Below are 21,258 nucleotides of genomic sequence, written 5' to 3' on the forward strand. Positions count from 1 at the left end.
GACTCACTTCTCTCCTCCCACTTGGGCTAGAGCCAATCAGTCGCATCTCTTGCTAACCTCCTCCTGCTGCTGCTGTTGTTGCTCCCAAAGCTACAGCAGTTCTGAGTCAAGTCTGCCTGTCCTTGACCTGTACTTAAACTGTTTTCACTTCTCTCCTCCCACTTGGGCTAGAGCCAATCAGTCGTATCTCTTGCTAATCTCCTTCTGCTGCTGCTGTTGTTGCTCCCAAAGCTACAGCGTGTTATCTGGTCATCTTGGTGTGAATCTGCCACCCTTACCCAGTGTGATCTATATGTGACTCTCGTATCATCAATGTGGTTATTAGCTGCCTGTGAAAATTGTTTATCAAGTAACATCAGGAAAGAACAATAAATGCTAGCCTTGCTAATGATGTCCACATTGCAAAAATATTGAAATAGGATTTTTTTTTTTGTAACGTGAGTCTGGTTTATCATTCGAAAGATCTCGACCAATTTCATGTTTATAAAATAAAATATCCTTTACCAGACATCTCGTCTGTTTCACTTGTATTTACGTGTTAATTCTCCAGGTTGCTTGTACTGTACATCCACTGCCATTGCTGCCCTGTGAGCATTTGACTGTTTGGTCACTCACTGGAAAACTGACTGAAATTTTCTCAACGGTTTTATGACACTTTGAACATAAATGACCAAGAGATTTTCCAGTTGAATTTCATGCATTCTGCTGCTTGGGAAAGCAAAATGAACTCGGAGAAATAGTAATAAAGATGAGTGTGATTGTCTAGCATTCATATTTTTATCATGTTCTCGGTATTTTTACTGACAATTGATATTTTGTGGAAAAACCCCCCATGTAGCTCCCCGTCCAACTTGTAAAGTTCACCGACAATTAATTATTAGACCCGTTCATTAAAAAAACAGCTGTTTAGGTGAATCGCCAGAATATTTCTAGCAACAGTGAATCTCTGCCCCATATAGAAATCAGCATCCTTAGTAGATAGAGAAAACACATTTTCACAAGAACCGGGAATTAAAATATATTTACTTTGTTCAATAGAAATTGGGTATGAAAGTAAATAGCTAGTTCTACTAAAACTGTTACAGACATAAACCAATATTTGAAAACTAATCTATAACTGCTTTAATCTTTCAGGTGATGGAAGTTGTTATATTATTCAACAGGATCAGGATTATGTCGTTGATTTTTCAGGGCCTGATTGTGACCCTATTTATAAGGTGACCACTACAATTATGTCTTATCTTGTATTGGCTATGTTTAACTGTTATAGGCATGAACATTATGAAAGATTAATTTCTCTCTCAGCTAAATTTTCCATTCATGACTATGAATGGCTGAAAAATAAGATCATCAAATGTTCCCGCACTGTAATCATTAATCCATTAATATATCATTTTATGTACAACATTAAGTATGGGAGAATGTCCTCATAAGTTCTTGTAAGAAAACTTGTGCCAAAATCTCTTCGTATTACTGACACATTTCTCAATACCATGACCTCTCTATGTGTATTCTTTGCATTTCAGGTCATTGCAAAGGAAAAGTTTGTCTACACATGCTCCAGGGATAGCGTTGTTCGGAAGTATCAACTATTGAATTTCTGAAAACTTTATGCATTGTTCATGGGATCTCACTAAACCTTGCATTTTCCCTATAAGTACAGAACATTAAAAAAAAATCTGAGTGTATTCAGAGACTAGAGCATAATGTAATATCTGTGAATTGTTGTGTATCATTTGCATCAGCAAACAGAAGATGAATTACACACAATAAAAGGAGCAACTGCTTTGTGATAATTACATTGTGTTATTTATTATGATTTTTTTTAAATGTGACGGTAAAATCCATATAGTCTCTAATCATTTACATTCTATGAATAGACAATGCTGATTAGTTCATTAAATTATGTTCAAATTATAACTGGCACTAAATAATTCTCATTCCACTTTAAAAAATAAATAAAATTCCTGGTCGTGTTGAAATGTTAAATTGTCTGGGAATTGCTTTTGCTCATTTCTTTGCCTTTTTACTTCTTATTATGACATGCATATCATCCATCATTTATTGATATCCAAACAATTTCCCAACCTCCTTATCTTAGACATTTCATATGAACTGTCCTTTTATTGATGTCCGACAGTGAAAATGTGCCATCTGCAAACAACAGAACAATGTGTTACATCAACAGGGCATTGATTTCACCAAAAGCTTTGTTCTTACTTCTGCTGCATTGAACAATTTACAAGATGCACTGCAGGGCATCCCACAAAGGTTCTTCAAGAGCACCTCTCAAAGCTGTGATTTCTGTCAACTGAAGGAACAAGGGTGGCGGGTATATTGAAACATTGTCAACAGAAGTTCCCCTTCATGTGTCACATTGGGGACTTGGAAATGTACCATGTTCTTTCATTGTCGTTGCGTCTAAAAATTGGATCTCCCAACCAAACAGTATAGTGAGAGCATGTTCACTCCAAACATGCACTGGCTCAAGATCATTCACTGCTAGTTAGGATTAGATTAGAATAAAGCTCACGTTAATAAATTTAATGAAACACACCACTAGACATTTGTCTATACTGATGTAAAATAAATAAAGAGCACTGGGGGTTAAGATCCATTCTTCCAATTCTCCCAAACAGCTGTAAATGAAAATTATAAAGTGCAGATACTGGAAATACAAAATCAAAATGTTAACTCTATTTCTCTTTCCACAGTTGCTGGCTGATCTGCAGATCATTTTCCAGCATGGAATGTGTAGGAATGAACTGCAGATGCTGGTTTAAACCGAAGAAAGACACAAAAAGCTGGAGTAACTCAGCAGGACAGGCAGCATCTCTGGAGAGAAAGAATGGGTGATGTTTTGGGTCGAGACCCTTCTTCAGACTCGTCAGGGAAAAGGGAAATGAGAGATATAGATAATGTAGAGAGATAAAGAACGAATTAATGAAAGATATGCAAAAAAGTAACGATGATAAAGGAAACAGGCTGTTTGGGTGAAAACGAGAAGTTGGTGCGACTTGGGTGGGGGAGTGATAGAGAGAGAGGGAATGTCGGGGTTACATGAAGTTAGAGAAATGAATATTCATACCCTGGGCTGTAAGCTGCCCAAGCGAAATATGAGATGCTGTTCCTCCAATTTGCGTTTAGCCTCACTCTGACAAAGGAGGAGACCTAGAAAAGAGATGTCAGTGTGGGAATGGGAAGGAGAATTAAAGTGTTTAGCAACCAGGAGATCAGGTAGGTTCAGGCGGGCTGAGCAAAGGTGTTCAGCGAAACAGTCGCCCTGTCTACGTTTGGACTTGCCGATGTATAAGAATCTTATACATCTTATACTCTTATACATCGGCATGCATACAAGGATTTAAATAGTGAATATAGAGACAAAGAACTGCAAATGCTGGTTTCTATCAAAGATAGACACAAAGTGCTGGAGTAACTCAGTGGGCCTTCAATAAGATCAGATACAATCACTACTTTTGGGAGACATTCAAACAGGCAGTTGAATAGGCAAGGCTTAGAAATATACAGACCTAATGTGGGCAAATAAGGTCAGTGTACATGGGCATATGGGTCAATATGGTCAGTTGTGGGCTGAAGCATCCGTCTTAGTGCTATACATCTCTATGAGGCCATGACTTTATATCTAACTTAATTGGTGTAATAATTTAACTATTTTCAGCGACAGGGGAGCAATCTTTTACCAACTTCTGCATAGTAATTACAACCCTATCTCCTGAAGGGATTAAAGAAATTAGGTTTTAATTAGAAAGATTTTGAGCAATGTTCCTTCAAACATGGTAACCATTTGCTGTACCAGTTCTATTAAAAATAGAATTTAAATTATTCAGGATTGCTGGACCAGCTCCATTTAGCACAGCTATGATTTTCTGTGTAAGAACTCCAAAATTCAAGGGTGAAAGCTCTTTATTTGCAAAACTAGTTTCCAAGTATGCAACATCTTCATTCAGCAAGTCATATGTATAAATAATTTGGAATTATGTTCATTTTATTTTACTGATATATATATAGTGTAGATGGGCATATATATAGATATGCGCAAACACGCATATAAATAAAACTTTAATGGAGATGTGTATGGCAAGTTTTTTTACACAGGGTGGTGGGGGCCTGGAATGCAATGCCTGGGATGGAATTGAAGAATGCAGGTGAACAGAGGGATCTGGGAATAACTGTGCACAGTTCCCTGAAAGTGGAATCTCATGTAGATAGGGTGGTAAAGAAAGCTTTTGGTGTGCTGGCCTTTATAAATCAGAGCATTGAGTATAGAAGTTGGGATGTAATGTTAAAATTGTACAGGGCATTGGTGAGGCCAATTCTGGAGTATGGGGTACAATTTTGGTCGCCTAATTATAGGAAGGATGTCAACAAAGTAGAGAGAGTACAGAGGAGATTTACTAGAATGTTGCCTGGGTTTAAGCAACTAAGTTACAGAGAAAGGTTGAACAAGTTAGGGCTTTATTCTTTGGAGCGCAGAAGGTTAACGGGGGACTTGATAGAGGTCTTTAAAATGATGAGAGGGATAGACAGAGTTGACGTGGATAAGCTTTTCCCACTGAGAGTAGGGAAGATTCAAACAAGCGGACATGACTTGAGAATTAAGGGACAGAAGTTTAGGGGTAACATGAGGGGGAACTTCTTTACTCAGAGAGTGGTGGCTGTGTTGAATGAGCTTCCAGGGAAGGTGGTGGAGGCAGGTTCGTTTTTATCATTTAAAAATAAATTGGATAGTTATATGGATGGGAAAGGAATGGAGGGTTATGGTCTGAGCGCAGGTATATGGGACTAGGGAAGAATACGTGTTCGGCACGGACTAGAAGGGTCGAGATGGCCTGTTTCCGTGCTGTAATTGTTATATAGTTATTATATGGTTATATGGTGGTGGAGCCAGATACAATAGTGGTCTTTAGCCGACTTTTAGATAGGCACATGGGATATGGATCATGTACAAATGTACAGGTAGCTGATATCAGTTCAGCCAAGCGTTAAGGTCAGCACAAACATTATGGACCGAAGGGCCTGTTCCTGTGCTTCCTATGTTGTAAGTTAACGATCAGCAACAAAGTTGATTTGCAAATTTGCTTTGCAGATTTTCTCAAGTAACTTGAAAAGCAGGTTTGATACAGCATGTAGAATGGTTCCCTTTGTGTATCTAGGATTTGCCCAGTGATATGATGAGACACACACTGAAAATATAATTGTACTTCTAATGTAGAAAATATGTAAAAACTGTCTGAAGAAGGGTTCTGACAGAATATGTTGTCTGCCCATTTCCTTCTACAGATGCTGCCTGGCCTGCTCAGTTCTTCCATTACTTTTTTTTTGTTCAAGATTCCAGCATCTGCAGTCTCTTATGTCTCTAGAAAGGAAAGGTCTGACCCAGTGCAGGCCTTAATTGTTTTGAAGAAGACTAGAATGTGATAAATTCACATTCCAGGGGAGTTTCTCTAACTTGGAAAAGTAGAGGATAAAGCAAACAGACTAGGAAGTTCACAGGGTTTGTTCCAGCTCTGCAAAACTGACATGAACGCAAGCTTTGCTGCTTTTAATTTCTAATAATCAAGCCAGAACAATAACACGTAACCAGCAAAAACAAAAGAGCTGCTAAGGAGACTCGTGTGTTAGAAGCGACTGCAGATGCTGGTTTAAACGGAAGATAGACACAAAAAGCTGGAGTAACTCAGCGGGACAGGCAGCATCTCTCGAGAGAAGGAATGGGTGACATTTCTGGTCAAGACCCTTCTTCCACGTTTCGGTTCGAGAACTCAGCAGGTCAGGCAGCATCTTTGGAGGATAATTAGTACTTGACCTTTTGAGTCGAGACCCTTCGCATGGACTGCAGCAATAAATGGAGAGCTGGTGGAATTCCAGGTGAAGCGTCTTGACCTGAAACATCGAATGAACATTTCCCTTCACAGACGCTGACTGACAGACTGAATTCCTCCAGCAGTTCCCCCTTTTTTGCTCCAGATTTTAGCATCTACAGTCTTTTGCGCCGCTGTTATCACATAACCAGTCGATCTCTGTTAGAATGCCATTCTCCTTCCCTGTCAGTCGAAGATACATCCACGTAATTGCTATGGAATGAGTTACCAGAGGATGTGAAAGCATTGGGACCTAACAGTTCAATTTGCTTGCAAGCATAAGTAAATGAGTAAATTAATTATGAAGAACTTTAAAACAAACTCAGAGGAAGCTATTAAAATGTTCACAATGACAATGTATCTGCCAGCTGCAATGTGTGATATGCTTTGAATAAAAGGAGCTGTTGTTTCTAGGGATGTTATGTTTCATTTTGGGTGGAATATTATTTGCTGCGGTTTCACTTGTGAGGATTCTGATGTGACTGCTCAATACCGGACCTGCAAATTCTGCCACAGGTGGGGCAAAAGGTGCTTGACAGAATAGGCAGATGATGGACATGAGGTAGTGGGCTCAGCTCAGTCTGAAGAAGGGTCTCTGCCCAAAAACGTCACCCAGTCCTTCTATCCAGAGATGCTGCCTGTCTCTGTGTTACTCCAACATTTTGTGTCTATCTTCGGTGTAAACCAGTTTAGTTTAGAGATACAGCGTGGAAGCAGGCCTTTCGGCCCACCGAGTCCCCACCGACCAGCCGTCCTCACATGGAGAGAGCGTACAAACTCCCTACAGACGCCACCCTTGTAAAGACAACATAGAAAATTAGGTGCAGGAGTAGGCCCTTCGGCCTTTCGAGCCAGCACCGCCATTCAATATGATCATGGCTGATCATCTAAAATCAGTACACCGTTCCTGCTTTGCCCCCCATATCCCTTGATTCCTTTAGCCTAAAGAGCTAAATTTAACTCCCTCTTGAATACATCCAGTGAATTGGCCTCCACTGCCTTCTGTGAACAATTATGGTATCTCTCCAGTACATATCTCTCCAGTACTTTAAGTGCCCGCTATTAGTAGTTTGTGTCTCAGAAACAAACAGGAGGATGGGAATCTGCTTGGTAGATAATGAACTTTGTGTTGGATGTGAAGATCTTATAACACTCTTTCCTCACATCGAGTCAGGGTCATAGATATATACAACATGGAAATTGTCCCTTTGGCCATACTTGTCCTTGGGTTAGACCCAATTGCCTGCATTTGGCCCATAATTCCTCTAACCCCTTCCTATTCACATATCTGTCCAAATGTCTTTTGAAAGTTCATTCCAAATGTGGATTACCCTCTCAATGAAAATTTTGCCCCTGAGTTCATCCTCAGCATCCTTGATATAGCTCCATACATTATTCTTGTTGTCACACAACAAAATCTCTTATGAAGTTATTGCAATCAAATTTGTTTCCTTATTCGAAGATGACTGATTATGGTTTCTCTGAGGTCCTTTGGCCACATCTGACCTTTTCAAATTTGCCTCTGTTTTTGGTACTGAGAGTTAAATCAAACTTCTTATTCAGTTTGAATATTAAAATATGCAATTCCTACAAAATAATCTATCTGTTACACTTTTGCTAAAACCCTACCTAAATTGAGGGAAGATTACAAATAAGTTGAAATAAAATATATAAGAAAATAGTTCAGACCTGATGAGTCCCAGACTCTTTTTCTATTTCCACAGCTGACTGACTTACTGAGCATTTCAACCATCTCATATGTCAGGCTGTTATTCATTGATTACAGCTCGGCATTTAACGCAATCATCACCTCCAAGCTGGTTACCAAGCTCTCAGAACCCTGCTGTACTCACTCTATACTCATGACTGCGTAGCCGGTCATTGTGCGAACTCCATCATCAAGTTCGCTGACGACACCACTGTTGTGGGACGTATCACTGATGGGGACGAGTCAGAGTATAGAAGAGAAATCGACCGACCAGAGTATAGAAGAGAGATCGACCAAATGGTGCTAGCACAATAACCTGGCCCTCAACACCAGCAAAACCAAGGAACTGATTGTGGACTTTGGAAGGAGTAGGATGGGGACCCACAGTCCCGTTTATATCAACGGGTCGATGGTGGAGAGGGTCAAGAGTTTCAAATTCCTGGGCGTGCATACTTCTGAAGGTCTCTCCTGGTCCGAGAACACTGATGCAATGATAAAGAAAGCACATCAGCGCCTCTACTTCCTGAGATGATTACGGAGAGTCGGTATGCAAGGAGGACTCTCTAACTTCTACAGGTGCACAGTAGAGAGCATGCTGACCGGTTGCATCGTTGCTTGGTTCGGCAACTTGAGCGACCAGGAGTGGAAAAGACTACAAAAAGTAGTAAACACTGCCCAGTCCATCATCGGCTCTGACCTCCCTACCATCGAGGAGATCTATCGCAGCAGCTGCCTCAAAAAGGCTGGCAGCATCATCAAGGACCCACACCATCCTGGCCACACACTCATCTCCCTGCCACCTTCATGTAGAAGGTACAGGAGCCTGAAGACTGCAATGTTCAGATTCAGGAATAGCTACTTCCCCACAGCCATCAGGCTATTAAACTCAAATGAAACAAAGCTCTGAACATTAATAGACCATTATCTGTTTATTTGCACTTTATCTGTTTATTTATTCATGTGTGTATATATTTATATAATGGTATATGGACACACTGATCTGTTCTATATTCATGCCTACTATATTCTGTTGTGCTAAAACAAAAGTAAGAATTTCATGGTCCTATCTGGGACACGTGACAATAAACTCTCTTGACTTGATTTAGGTAAGTCCTTATACTGGGTAGACAAAAATGCTGGAGAAACTCAGCGGGTGCGGGTTCAGACTCTGAAGAAGGGTTTCGGCCCGAAACGTTGCCTATTTCCTTCGCTCCATAGATGCTGCCACACCCGCTGAGTTTCTCCGGCATTTTTGTCTACCTTCGATTTTCCAGCATCTGCAGTTCCTTCTTGAACAAGTCCTTATACTGTATACTGTATAGCTATACTGTACCTTTTGGATTATTGTATAGGATCCACATGTTTTAATACTCAAACTGAATATGAAGCCTAATTTAACTTTAAGAATTAAAATCAGCGCTAAATCAAAAATTAAAATACTATTACAGCTGTTAGAATGGGAAATTGGCAGAATTCTTAGTGCTTGACAGTCTTTTTTACTATTTAGTAGATTAGATTAGATTAGATTATTTAGATTAGATATCTAGTCATTAAATGCCACCTTCAGTACTCACTGAAGGTGGCATTTTTTAAATGTAACCAAAACAATGAAGCATATTAATTTTATTGTTTGCTGACAAATTTAAAAAGGTTTCGTAATGCATTGCTTGATTAAAGAAAGAGATAATTCTTATAGGAAAACCACTGACTACAATGAACTTGAACAGCCTACAATTCCCAGAAGGGCTTGCATCGGTAACCATGGTTGCCGACCTCACGACGCCATCTTCCTGTCCAAAGCCGTTGCCTCAGCAACCAAAGGTCCGCGGGGGAAGGAAAACATAAGTGAGGAACCCAACAACATTCAAGTATAAAAACTCGTAAAGCACGAAGATGGGGCAGGATTACTACGACATCCTTGGCATTACTAGAAATGCAAAAGACGCGGATATTAAAAAAGTGTGAGTTTAAAAAAAAAAAATGTTTTTTATGAACAACTATGGAGGTTCCTGAGATGCTTTAACTAAGGTGGGATGCGAGTGCATTGACATCTTTTACCCCCTAAATGCTACTTGCTGCATTTTACTTGATCGTGATATTATCTGCCATAGATTTAATAACTTTAAACTTAGAAATCACCACTATTCAGAGATACTTATTTAGTTATAAAGCACCAGATAGACACAACAAGCTGGAGTAACTCAGCAGGACAGGCAGCATCTCTGGAAAAAAAGAATGGGTTACGTTTCAGGTCGAGACCCTTCTTCAGACTGGTTAGGGATGAGGAAAACGAGAGATATAGACGGTGATGTGGAGAGATAAAGAACAATGAATGAAAGATATGCAAAAAAAGTATCGATGATGAAGGAAACAGGCCATTATAAGCTGTCTGTCGGGTGAAAATGAGAAGCTGTTGCGACTTGGGTGGGGGGGGAGAAGGAATACCAGGGCTACCTGAAGTGAGAGAAATCAATATTCATACCACTGGACTGTGGGCTGCCCAAGCGAAATATGAGATACTGTTCCTCCAATTTGCGTTCAGCCTCACACTGACAATGGAGGAGACCGAGGACAGAAAGGTCTGTGTAGGAATGGGAAAGAGAATTAAAGTGTCCAGCACCCAGGAGATCAGGTTGGTTCACGCGGGCTGAGCGAAGGTGTGCTGTGAAACGATTGCCCAGTCTGCGTTAGGTCTCGCCGAGGTACAAGAGTCTACATCTTGAACAACGGATACAGTAGATGGACATGCAAGTGAACCTCGGATACAGTAGTTGGAGGACATGCAAGTGAACCTTTGCCTAACCTGAAAGGACTGCTGGGGTCCCTGGACAGAGTCGAGGGAGGAGGTATAGCTTTAGGTGTTTCATCTTCTGCGGTTGCAGGGGAAGGTACCTGGGGAGGGGGTGGTTTGGGTGGGAAGGGATGAGTTAACAAGGAATTTGCGGAGGGAACGGTATCTGCGGATGGAGGAAAGGGGTGGAGATGGGAAAATGTGGCTAATGGTGGGATCGCGTTGGAGGTGGCAGAAATTTCAGAGGATTATGTGTTGTTTGCGACAGCTAATGGGATGGAAGGTAAGGACTAGGGGGACTCTGTTTCTGTTGCAATTATGGGGAGGGGGAGCAAGGGCAGAGTTGTGGGGTACTGAGGAGACACGAGTGAGGGCCCCATTTATGATGGGAGAGGAGAACCCCCATTCCCTAAAGAATCCGTACATCTCGGATGTTCTAGTTGTGGAACACCTCATTTTGAGCACAGGTGCGTCGTAGACAATGGAATTGGGAGTAGGGGATAGAGTCTTTGCAGGAAGTGTAATCGAGATATTTGTGGGAGTCAGTGGGTTTGTCAATAGTGTATTTCTTGTGATGGAGACTGTGAGATCAAGAAAGGGGAGGGTGGTGTCGGAAATGGTCCAAGTAAATTTGAGTGCAGGATGAAAATTGGTGGTGAAGTTGATGAAGTTCATGAGTTCTGCATGGGTGCAGTAGGTAGCACCGATGCAGTCATCAATGTAACGGAGATAGAGTTCTGGGATCGGGCCAGTGTACGCCTGGAACAGGGATTGTTCAACGTACCCTACAAAGAGGCAAGCATAGCTGGGGCCCATGCGGGTCTCCATAGGTACGTCTGGGACTTGGAGGAAGTGGGAGGAGTCAAAGGAAAAGTTGGTGAGGGTGAGGACCAGATCTGCTAGGCGGAGTAGAGTGTTAGTAGAGGGAAATTGGATGGTCAAGGAAGAAACGGAGGGTTTCCAGGTGGGGGATGGAGGTGTAGAGTGACTGAACATCCACAGTAAAAATGTGGGTGGGGGCTTGGAAAGCGGAAGTCATTAAAGAGACGAAGGGCATGTGAGGTATCTTGGACATAGGTCGGGAGTGATTGGACCCAGGGGGGGATAGCATGGAGTCGAGGTACGCGAAAATCATTTCCGTGGGACAGGAGCAGGCAGAAACAATGGGTCTGCCAGGGCAGTTGCGTTTGTGGATTTTGGAGAGAAAGTAAAAACGGGTTGTGCAGGGTTGGGAAATGATAAGGTTGGAGACTGTGGAAGGCAGACAGCCAGAAGTGATGAAATCAGTAATGGTGTTTGAGATTAAGGCCTGGTGCTCAATTAATGTCACGCTGGCAGTTAGAAATAAAGAGGTCTAGAGAGGGTAGAAGGAGCATAATGAAGTGTTTGAAGGGATATGAAAGATGGCAAATGTTTTTTTGGGGGCTAAGAGTTTCAAAAATGAAACTTCATGAACTGCATTCATTAGGCATTTCTTTTGCCTTTCTCTGTGTTTTTTTGTACCACCACCTACTTTGCCTCAACATCCCATTTAACTGCAAATATTTTATAACATGCACACGTTTCTTTGGTAACTAATTAAATAAAAGCTAATACCAGCTTGCAGGTATTGCTCAAATAGTATGATTGACAAATGTGCATGGCTACCACCAACATTTCACAGTGTTTCTGGAGTGGCATCTATGTATAAATGATGGTGGTGAAAATCAATATTTTCTATGCTATCAGCATACTAGACTCAAATTTACCTCTCATCACTCCAAAAGTGATCACTGGTTTGTGATATGGTATTCTGGGTTGTTTTGAAATGTGTGTATGGTTGCTTTGGACACTCAGAAGAGTTGTCAGGCTTTTCAGGAGCCTTCATACGAGTTGTTAAAGGTGAATATTGTATTTTGCTCTCCTAAGGAATCCGCAGTGCAAGTACTGCTGCCAGGCAAGACTACTAAACATTGTAAGCTCAGGGAAACCTCACTCCATTGTTTTCATTGATTGAGCAAGGTTCCTTACAGTCCAAATGAGGAACCTGGAAGCTAGCTCGATATTAATCGATATTGAGGTGCTTTCTTTTTAGCTCCATTGTCTATATTGAATATGTTGGGAGATGGTGGACAACACTGACTTCTTCTGTCACTCATTCTGTTCATTTCTTTATTGTGATGGGTACTTGTGAATTGCCTTACCTTTTGTGATGTCCGTGGTCGACTGGCCAGAGAACGCATCATTCCCCACTCTTCACTATTTTTGGCTGATTTGCAAAATGCAGAATTAGAGTAAACTTAAAAATACTGAAAAATGCACCAGCAATGATCTGTTTAAAAAAAAGTATCGGTAACTTTGTAGCCAGATCCCTCTACAATTTTTTTTTCCATTTCATTGTTTGCTCCCATTCAAAATTCCATTACTTTGACTTCAGTATAATTTTCCCATAAGTAGGACATAATGAAATGTCTACATTTCCAGGTTGTCATACCAAGCATGTGACCCACTGTGCTTCCCTGTAATTCCTCCTAAGGAAGGTCTGCCTTCCATAAAAAGCATAATGATGACATGTGATCCTAACATATTTGAAAATTCTCAAATCTGTATTAAAAATGGAAGTTAATTTGTTTGGCCACTTTGATGCAGTGTTATGTGTTCTGTCTCTATGTTGGAAATAATTTTATGTTTGAGTTTGTTTGGCATGAACATAAGTGTATTTTTGCATTAAGCATAGAGGCAGTTTATTTAAACAGACACAATGTACTGGAGAAACTTAGCGGGTCAGAGAGTATCTCTGAAGAACAAGGATAGGTGATGTTTTGGGGAGACTTCTTCAGACTGATTGTAGTTGGGGAGGAGAAAGCAGGTCGAGAGGAGGGCAGAACAAAGTCTGGCTTGTGACTGGGTGATTTATTTAACATGTTTAGCTTTATACCACAAATGGATGAAAAGTGAGAAGATTCTTACTGTATTTTCCTGACAACATGTATCTGTCATTGTAGGTACCGAAAATTAGCCTTAAAGTATCATCCAGACAGAAGTGCAGATCCATGTGCAAATGAAAAGTTCTTGCAGATTGCAGAAGCCTATGATGTTCTGAGTGATTGTGAGTATTGTGATTCTTATGTATTTTCACAGCTTTGAATTGCAAAAACTCATGATCAGCCTGAACCATATTTCATACTTTGTTTATCTTGTATCTAATCACACAGTATGATTAATGTAGCATTTATTGGTTTTAAACTGAAATACTAAATTTTAAAATAATTACTTTTGTGGTTTTGCAGTACAATTTAATCCATTACTAAACTCTAGTAGTCTGTTAAATATAATGCACTCAGAAAAGTGGTGCATGTAATGTTTAGAAAAGAGTCTTAAATGATTAAAGCTTCTTACTAATTCAATATGGATTTTTTTTAAATACAATTATTCCATTACAAAGATAATATTTTGTATAATGAATGGGGATGGTTTTTCTTGGTCATACACTTTAACAAACAATGTTTATAGGAGTGATGTAATTATAGAAAGGTGCCCCATATGTTTCAGTTCATAAATATTCACTGCCAGACCTTACAGTTTATCGGTTTAGTTTTGAAATAAATGAAAGCTGAGTCTTCTGCAGCCTGAATTATCCCTACGGTCAACTGTAGGTATAAGAGGAACCTGAAGCTCAATGGAAGAACTCCACTCTTTTTTAACTGTAAATGCTTGTCAAAATGCTTTTTTCCACTCCCCCAGTTAGGTAGCAAACAGCATATGAGATGAAGGAAAGTGGACGGAACTATCAACAGGACAATGGAAACAATAATCATATTGAATATTCCTACTCAGAGAAATAACATTTGTCCCTTCATGATACTCAAGTGGTTTTCATTCTGTTAACAGCTATTTGTTTCTGTACAGTGCTTTTAATATGACAAAACACTTCGAAGGAGTATTATTAAACAAAATTAATCATGCAACAATATTAAGAGATATTGGGGTAAATAGCTAAAAACATGGGAGGTCTTAAGAAGCATCTTAAAGAGGGAAAAGGCTAATAATTTTAAGGAGGGATTTCCATGACAAAAGGAATGGTTGTCAGTGATTGAGTAATTACATTATAAATGATCATGAAGACAGAAATGGAAGAGCACATATATCTCCAAGGTTATGGGGCTAGAGGATATTACAGATATAGGGAGGGCAATTGAGGGATTTGTAAACGGCATGACAATGCTTTACAGTGATTTTGGTCAACAAACATAGTGGTTTAAGGGTATCAGATAACACATAGTAATGGTTTGGATGATCCCAAATGTATTCATAATAGACCACAAGAGGTTGGGCAGTAGGGCATTTGTTTGGCATAAAGGGATAATAAAGGTATGATTAAAGGTTTCAATAATAGAGGCAGAGTCCAATGATGTTGCGGCGATAGATACAGCCAATCTTGAGGATTCTTGGGAAGAATCTGATGGACATAAACATTTAATATTGTAGATATTATTAAATATGGATTTGCAATGAATTGGGTATTTTACTACATGAACAATGTAGATGCCTGAAATGTGTTCAAATCCTAATGTGCACTTTTGACAATTTGGAATCACACTTAAAATCAACTGAAGATAAAAGTCTTGTATTAATGAAAGTAAACATGAAGCTAATTTTGTAAAAAAAAAAGGCAACAGATTACTAATTTTAAAAGAAAGCAAACTTTTCCTTCTTACCATGTCTGGCCAGTTTGTGACTGGTACCACACCATATGTGACAGACTCTTTTTTTTTAAAATTTATTTTTATTAGAAGCAATTGTACAAGGATAAGACGATGGGCATAACAATTATACAATTATTGTACAGCTTCATTTTTAACCTTATAACCTAAATTTTTTTTAAAAGAGAAAAAAGAAAAAGAAAGGAAAACAAGGAAAGAAGAAAAAAAAAGAATGAAGATATGAAATAGAAAAGAGCAGGAAAAAGACCCTTAAGCTACCAAAGCAGTGCAGAAGAGAGAAAATGAAATAAGAAAAGAAAAGATGGAGATATACCTCCCTCCCTCCACCCCCCCCCCCCCTCCCCTCACCCATCATGGCATCGGATTTAAATTTAAATGTGTGGTTTAACCATTCTGTTGTTGTAAAAATTCAGTAAAGGGTATCCATGTCTTAAGAAAATGATCTGTTTTTCCCGCCAAGATAAGCCTAATGCTTTCCAAGTGTAGTGTCTCGGACATCTCTGTAATCCGCATCTTCACTGTGGGGGTGACAGACTCTTAACTTTGAAAATTACTGATTACAGAAATTAAAGGCACAAATGTAGATAAAACATTGGTACAAATGCCAGACATTTTTCTTAAAATGCAAAAAAGTGGATTAGCTTTAAGATGTTACTGCAATAATTTTTGGTAACCTAGGTTGCTTTATGTGCGTGACAATTGCAGCTACGAAAGACCCCACATCCTAAATTTAAATGAAAATCAAAAAAATGCAGATGCTAGATATCTGAAATAAAAACCAGAACATGTTTGAAAAATACAGCAGGTCAGGCAATATCTGTTGAAAGAGAAACAATTCATGTCAGGTCTGGGACCAATCAGTAGATCATCCTAAATTTAAATTATAATATTTGATGTATGGTGTCAGACTTGTAGATGCCACCGATTTCCTCATTACAAATTTGGAATTTAGAGGAAAAGACCCATGCTCTAGATGCCCAACTTTGTGATCAGTTTCTAACTCCATCGATCTTTGCAGTGTCACAAGAATGTTCCAAAATCAATGTTTTTTTATCTTTCAAAGCTCAATTGTAACAGGTTTTTTAGCCCGACTGCAGACTGTTTTAGATACCATCTCTTAAATCAGGGTTCCCAACCTTTTTCGTCCCGTTTTCCCCAGGCAACTTTTCAAAAGTAAATTTACCCCCACCCTGTTTTGTTCAGTAATTTGAGTTTACACTTCTACCATAATAAAGCAACCGACAAAGGGGAAATATTAAAATACTGTTTTTAACAAATCCAAAATCAACAAATGTACCCCCTGGGTAGGCTAAATTTACCCCCCTGGGGGTGAAATTTACCCCCTGGTTGGGAACCCATGTCTTAAATCATAAAACACAATTGATGCTCATGCTCTGTCTTTATGAACAATAAATTTGATAACTACGTATTTAATCAGTGAAAATACATTGATATGGTTGATTTGTGGAAACATCAGGATACAGATCAAGTTCTATGTAGATAACCCTTATGTAGGTGTGTTAGTGTAAAATGGAGTCTTATAAATGATTCAACTGGAATTTTAATAAGATTGAGATATTTGGATGCTCAGAAATTCAAAATAAATCAAGAAATACATAACCTTATTTTTTTTCAGTTAAAAAAAAAGCCACGTATGATAAATTTGGTGAAGAGGGCTTGAAGGGAGGCATTCCACTTGAATTTGGTGTCACTGGCGCTTGGACATCAGGATATACTTTTCATGGCAATGCCAACAAAATTTTCAGAGATTTCTTTGGCGGAGATAATCCATTCGCAGGTATTTACAAATAATAATGTGAAAAGTCGAATTCAGAGTGTAATGTTACTTCTATATGCCGGGTCATGAACAAGCTGTTTGTTCACACTTGCCAGCTGGAAAATAATGCCAGAGACTGCCAGACTGTGAAAACAAATGCTAACAATTGATGCTGGACTGTATCTGTTTCATGCAAAGAAAGAAAGAATATGTGCTTTTATTGTGATATTTGTGAGCTTTGACTGTTCCATCCAGTAGCATCTGGGTAACTTAGTACTTAGTATGTTTCTCCAATCATTTCTCATAACTCAGATGTTGACAATAGAGAGCAGCTTTGTGGATGTCTCCAATCTTGAATGTCACTGTTGTGTCTCAGCAACTGGAATTTATTATAGTATTAAACCATTGGATTAGAATATGTACAATTTGATCACTTCTTCCTTGATCTGTAATTTGTTGTAATATGCTGGACATCAAGTCACCATATACTATGTGTGTAAATGTCCCCATTCCATTTGAGCATCCTGCAACAATCTTTCGCATTATATATAAGGTTACAAAAAAAGATGAAGAAAATCAAGAATCAAAGGAGAAAATTCTCAAAATACATCCCAGGTTTCTTTGGAGAGACAAATAAGCTCGGGCTTTGAGTCAGTGATCTGTCATCTGTGATGCAGAGTAGGGGAGGATACATTAAATGATGAAAGAGATGATACCACTGGGCAAATAAATCAAAATGTTGCAGAGTGGGTGGGAGAGAGAGAGAGAGAGAGAGATGGACATGATAAAGGCAATATCTATGATGAGGCAAGACTAATGTTGTTATTGATCAGTTATTGATGACATTATCTGGTTAATGGGTTAATAAGGGAAGTTAGAAAGAACATGAATAAAGGGATGTAAATGCTGTGAAATGTGGAGCTGTCAGAAATACCCAGCAGGTCAAGCACTGCTAGTGGAGAGAAAAAGGCTGATTAAAATTCCAATTTGAAATAGGGAAAAGAGATACCTGAAATTGTAGAATTCAATATTGCAGAAGGCTGCCCATTTGGAAAATGATATGGTATTTCTCAAACTTACATGAGGCATTATAACAGTGGAAAGAGAACAGCCAGATAGACACTCTCTATTTTGCCAGATAGCAACTAAACTAATTGATTACTGAAGAAATATTACTCCCTGACACTACTTAGTACTGGCAAACTATCAAAGAGTTGACCAGCATGGAACCTGCCCAACTCCTCCATGTTGACCAAGATGTTTACTAGTCCCATTTGCTTGCATTTTGCCCGCATCTCTCTGTTTATTTTCCATCCATGTACCTGTCCAAATGTCTTCTAAACATTGTATTTGTGCCTGCTGCTACAACTTTCTCTGGCAGCTCATTTTCATATACCCACCACCTCCTGTGAAAAAGTTGTCTCTCAGATAATTTTCTTAATCTTTCCACTCTCATCTTAAATCTATGCCCTCTAGTTTTAGATTTCTCCACTCAGGAAAAACACAGTGACCATCCACCTTAAGGATTTTGTATATCTCAATAAGGTTTAAGAATTTCTGAGAAGGGTGCAATTCTCTCTCACCTTTGGTTGGAAATTGGATTTTTTGATGCACACCTCATAAGGCAGACAGGGCCTCAATCTCACTCATTCAAAAGAGGGCTTGCTGACACTACTGGCCTTTCTCAGTCCTGGATTGAAGTGACTAGATAGATTGAATGAATAGTTCAATTAATAACTTTTTGACTTAGCAAAATGGGTGCTAACACGGACCCAAAGCTGACATTCTTGCTGCATCTATTTCTAAATTAAAGGCAGTGTTTTAATGTGATGATAGCAATGTGTCAGTGATGTTATTCACAGTTAGTTGTAGAGTATTGGCAACGGTTCTAATTGGAATATTGATACTGGATCTTGAAGATGCACCGAATAATGTGACAGTTAATTTAGCAAACCTGAACACGAATGTTGACGTAGCAATTTACAATGGCAAATGTATTTGGATAATTCCTCACTAGTGATGGCACAGTGGCACTGCAGGGAGTGCTCCTGCCTCCCACCTTCAGTGACCCATGTTCTTTTAAGATCTTGAGTGCTATCTGTGTAGAATTTGTATATACTCCCTATGATTATGTGGCGTTTTCCAGTGTTCTGATTTCATCCACATCCCAAAGATTTGTTACTGTAAGCTGTTTGTGTAGATGGATGGCAGGAGGATTGGATAAAGTTGATGAGTATGTGAGAAGTTGTAAGGAAATATGTAGGGTGATGGGTCTGATAGCAAAACTCTAAAGGTGAACATATTCTCAATAGACTGAATGTTGTTCTATGTTAAAAGAACATTTGAGAAATATATTCTGTGGATCATTGTTTCAGGTCTGCCGAACCAGACACATTTGCATATTTAAAACATTGATTTAACCTGTTCAGTGCCACCCTGCGTATACTCAGGTCATGGACCTTAGTGAAAACAAACTTGTCAGTGAACAGGTTAATGAGCTGCCAGCTGCCAGAGAAAGTGGGTGATGCAAGTACAATAAGAACATTTAAAATATACTTGGACAGATACATGTTTAGGAGAGGTTTAGAGAGATAAGGATTAAATGAAACCAGCATGGAATTGATATCTTAGTAAACATGATGCATTGGGCTGAAGGCCATGTTCCTGTCTGGATATCACTCTATGGCTCTATTTAACTTTCCTTTATGACAGACCATGTGTACTTGCAAACATAAAATGGTCATCATCAGAGTTAGAGAAATCTGTATTATCTTGTAACATTAATAGTATTACCTTTTTCCTGTGATAAAACAAATCAATGTCCTTCATAGAGAAGGTAGACAAAAATGCTGGAGAAACTCAGCGGGTGAGGCAGCATCTATGGAGCGAAGGAATAGATGACGTTTCGGGTTGAGACCCGTCTTCAGACTTTCGGTTTTTCCAGCATCTGCAGTTCTTTCTTAAACAAATCCTTCATAGAGAAGTTAGTACCGCACCAGTCTAAGTACACAACTTCTCCTTTAAACTTTTTTAAAACACTGCTCATGATGATCCGCATCCCATACTAGCAGCAGCTTTGCTTTGTCTTTTAAGCTTTACCAGACTACATTACCTTCTAACTGCAAATCTCACTTTGTTACTCATTCATTAACTTTAAAATAAAATAATATATTTAAAGTAGTTATTGCCATGATTAGGAAGTGTAGGAAGTGGTGGGGTTAGTTGGGTGGCATATAATGAACAATAAAAAATCAATTGACTTGATAAATTGATTGTGTAACAGGCGGAGGAAATAACCTGCAGCAGGTTCTCCCAGTAACAGCAAGGACATTTCTCCTAAACAAATGTGTGGGAAGAATTGTAACATATAACACAGGAACAGAAAACTAATCTTGGCCAGTTATAATAATGTGTCCATCAAGCTTGATAAGGGACTTATGCATTCATCACCCCTCTAGCTGCCTAAAAGTATTGCTGCTGAGTGCATATTTAAAATATTTATTATTTAATTAAATTATTTATTATTTATATTAACTTTTTAACTCTGCTTTTACTGAAACAGAGCATTTTGCATTGTACACGTGACTTAAAAAAAGCCAATGTCGGGAAAAATAAGATGACACCATAAGATCAGCGCCCATGATGAACAATGAAACAAGTAGCAACCAATAAGATGTTAGTATGGGGAAATAAGTTTAGGAAGGACTGAGAGATTTGTAAAAGAATGTGACAAAGCCAATCTAGAGAACTACAGAGAGAAAAAGGAGAGAAGGGAATAAAATATGAGACAAAGGAAAATTAGATTTCTTAAAAAATGAAAACTATTTTTTAATTAAAAAAAAAATCACAATCTGATAGGAGCTGTGGGGTATTGTGGGAAGAAAGATGTATGTAAGAGGACTAGGGTAAATAAGAGGAGAGAGAAACAAGACGGATGTGGTAGGAGGTAATCTCTTTCTCCTCCCATCTATCCTGGTCCTCTCATACACCCTCCAATAATACCACTACCCCCCCTCCCCCCCCCCCCCCATGCCCTTCTATATGCCCTTCAGGAGGTCCCATAATGGAGAATACGCCCCAATCTCCATTTACGGGGAAAGTGTGGAGAGAGTGTCCAGCTTTAAGTTTCTGGGCACTCGCATTTCTGAGGACCTCACATGGTCCACCAACACCGCTGCGCTGGTCAAGAAGGCACAGCAACGACTTTTCTTCCTGAGGACATTAAAAAAGACTGGTCTGCCCCAACAGCTGCTGACAACGTTTTACCGCTGCACCACAGAGAGCATATTAACGTATGGCATCTCTGTGTGGTATCTCAGCTGCACGGAGGCGGAGAGGAGAGCTCTTCAGCGCGTCGTCCACAGAGTGCAGAGGATCATTGGGACACAGCTACCAGC

At 39.3% G+C, this 21,258-nt stretch overlaps 2 protein-coding genes across 4 annotated transcripts in view; both read left to right on the plus strand.

The window, feature by feature from the left end:
* paaf1 (proteasomal ATPase associated factor 1) overlaps positions 1 to 1,799 on the plus strand; it is a 44,885-nt gene extending 43,086 nt beyond the window's left edge. The window contains exons 11-12 of one of the 2 annotated variants that reach the window (XM_033023191.1): positions 1,135 to 1,217; positions 1,527 to 1,799. In XM_033023191.1, the coding sequence (XP_032879082.1) occupies positions 1,135 to 1,217; positions 1,527 to 1,604 (161 nt within the window). In that variant the 3' untranslated portion in view covers positions 1,605 to 1,799. Of the gene's footprint in view, positions 1 to 1,134; positions 1,218 to 1,526 lie in introns of those variants that run through there. The other variant, XM_033023192.1, reaches the window with a different exon arrangement.
* Positions 1,800 to 9,392: 7,593 nt separating this feature from the next.
* The window catches only part of dnajb13 (DnaJ heat shock protein family (Hsp40) member B13), a 35,444-nt gene continuing 23,578 nt past the window's right edge, over positions 9,393 to 21,258 (plus strand). The window contains exons 1-3 of one of the 2 annotated variants that reach the window (XM_033023193.1): positions 9,393 to 9,551; positions 13,366 to 13,469; positions 16,721 to 16,882. In XM_033023193.1, the coding sequence (XP_032879084.1) occupies positions 9,484 to 9,551; positions 13,366 to 13,469; positions 16,721 to 16,882 (334 nt within the window). In that variant the 5' untranslated portion in view covers positions 9,393 to 9,483. The remainder of the gene's footprint in view (positions 9,552 to 13,365; positions 13,470 to 16,720; positions 16,883 to 21,258) is intronic. The other variant, XM_033023194.1, reaches the window with a different exon arrangement.

The sequence above is a fragment of the Amblyraja radiata genome, chromosome 6, assembly GCF_010909765.2.
Source record: "Amblyraja radiata isolate CabotCenter1 chromosome 6, sAmbRad1.1.pri, whole genome shotgun sequence".
Taxonomy (NCBI): domain Eukaryota; kingdom Metazoa; phylum Chordata; class Chondrichthyes; order Rajiformes; family Rajidae; genus Amblyraja; species Amblyraja radiata.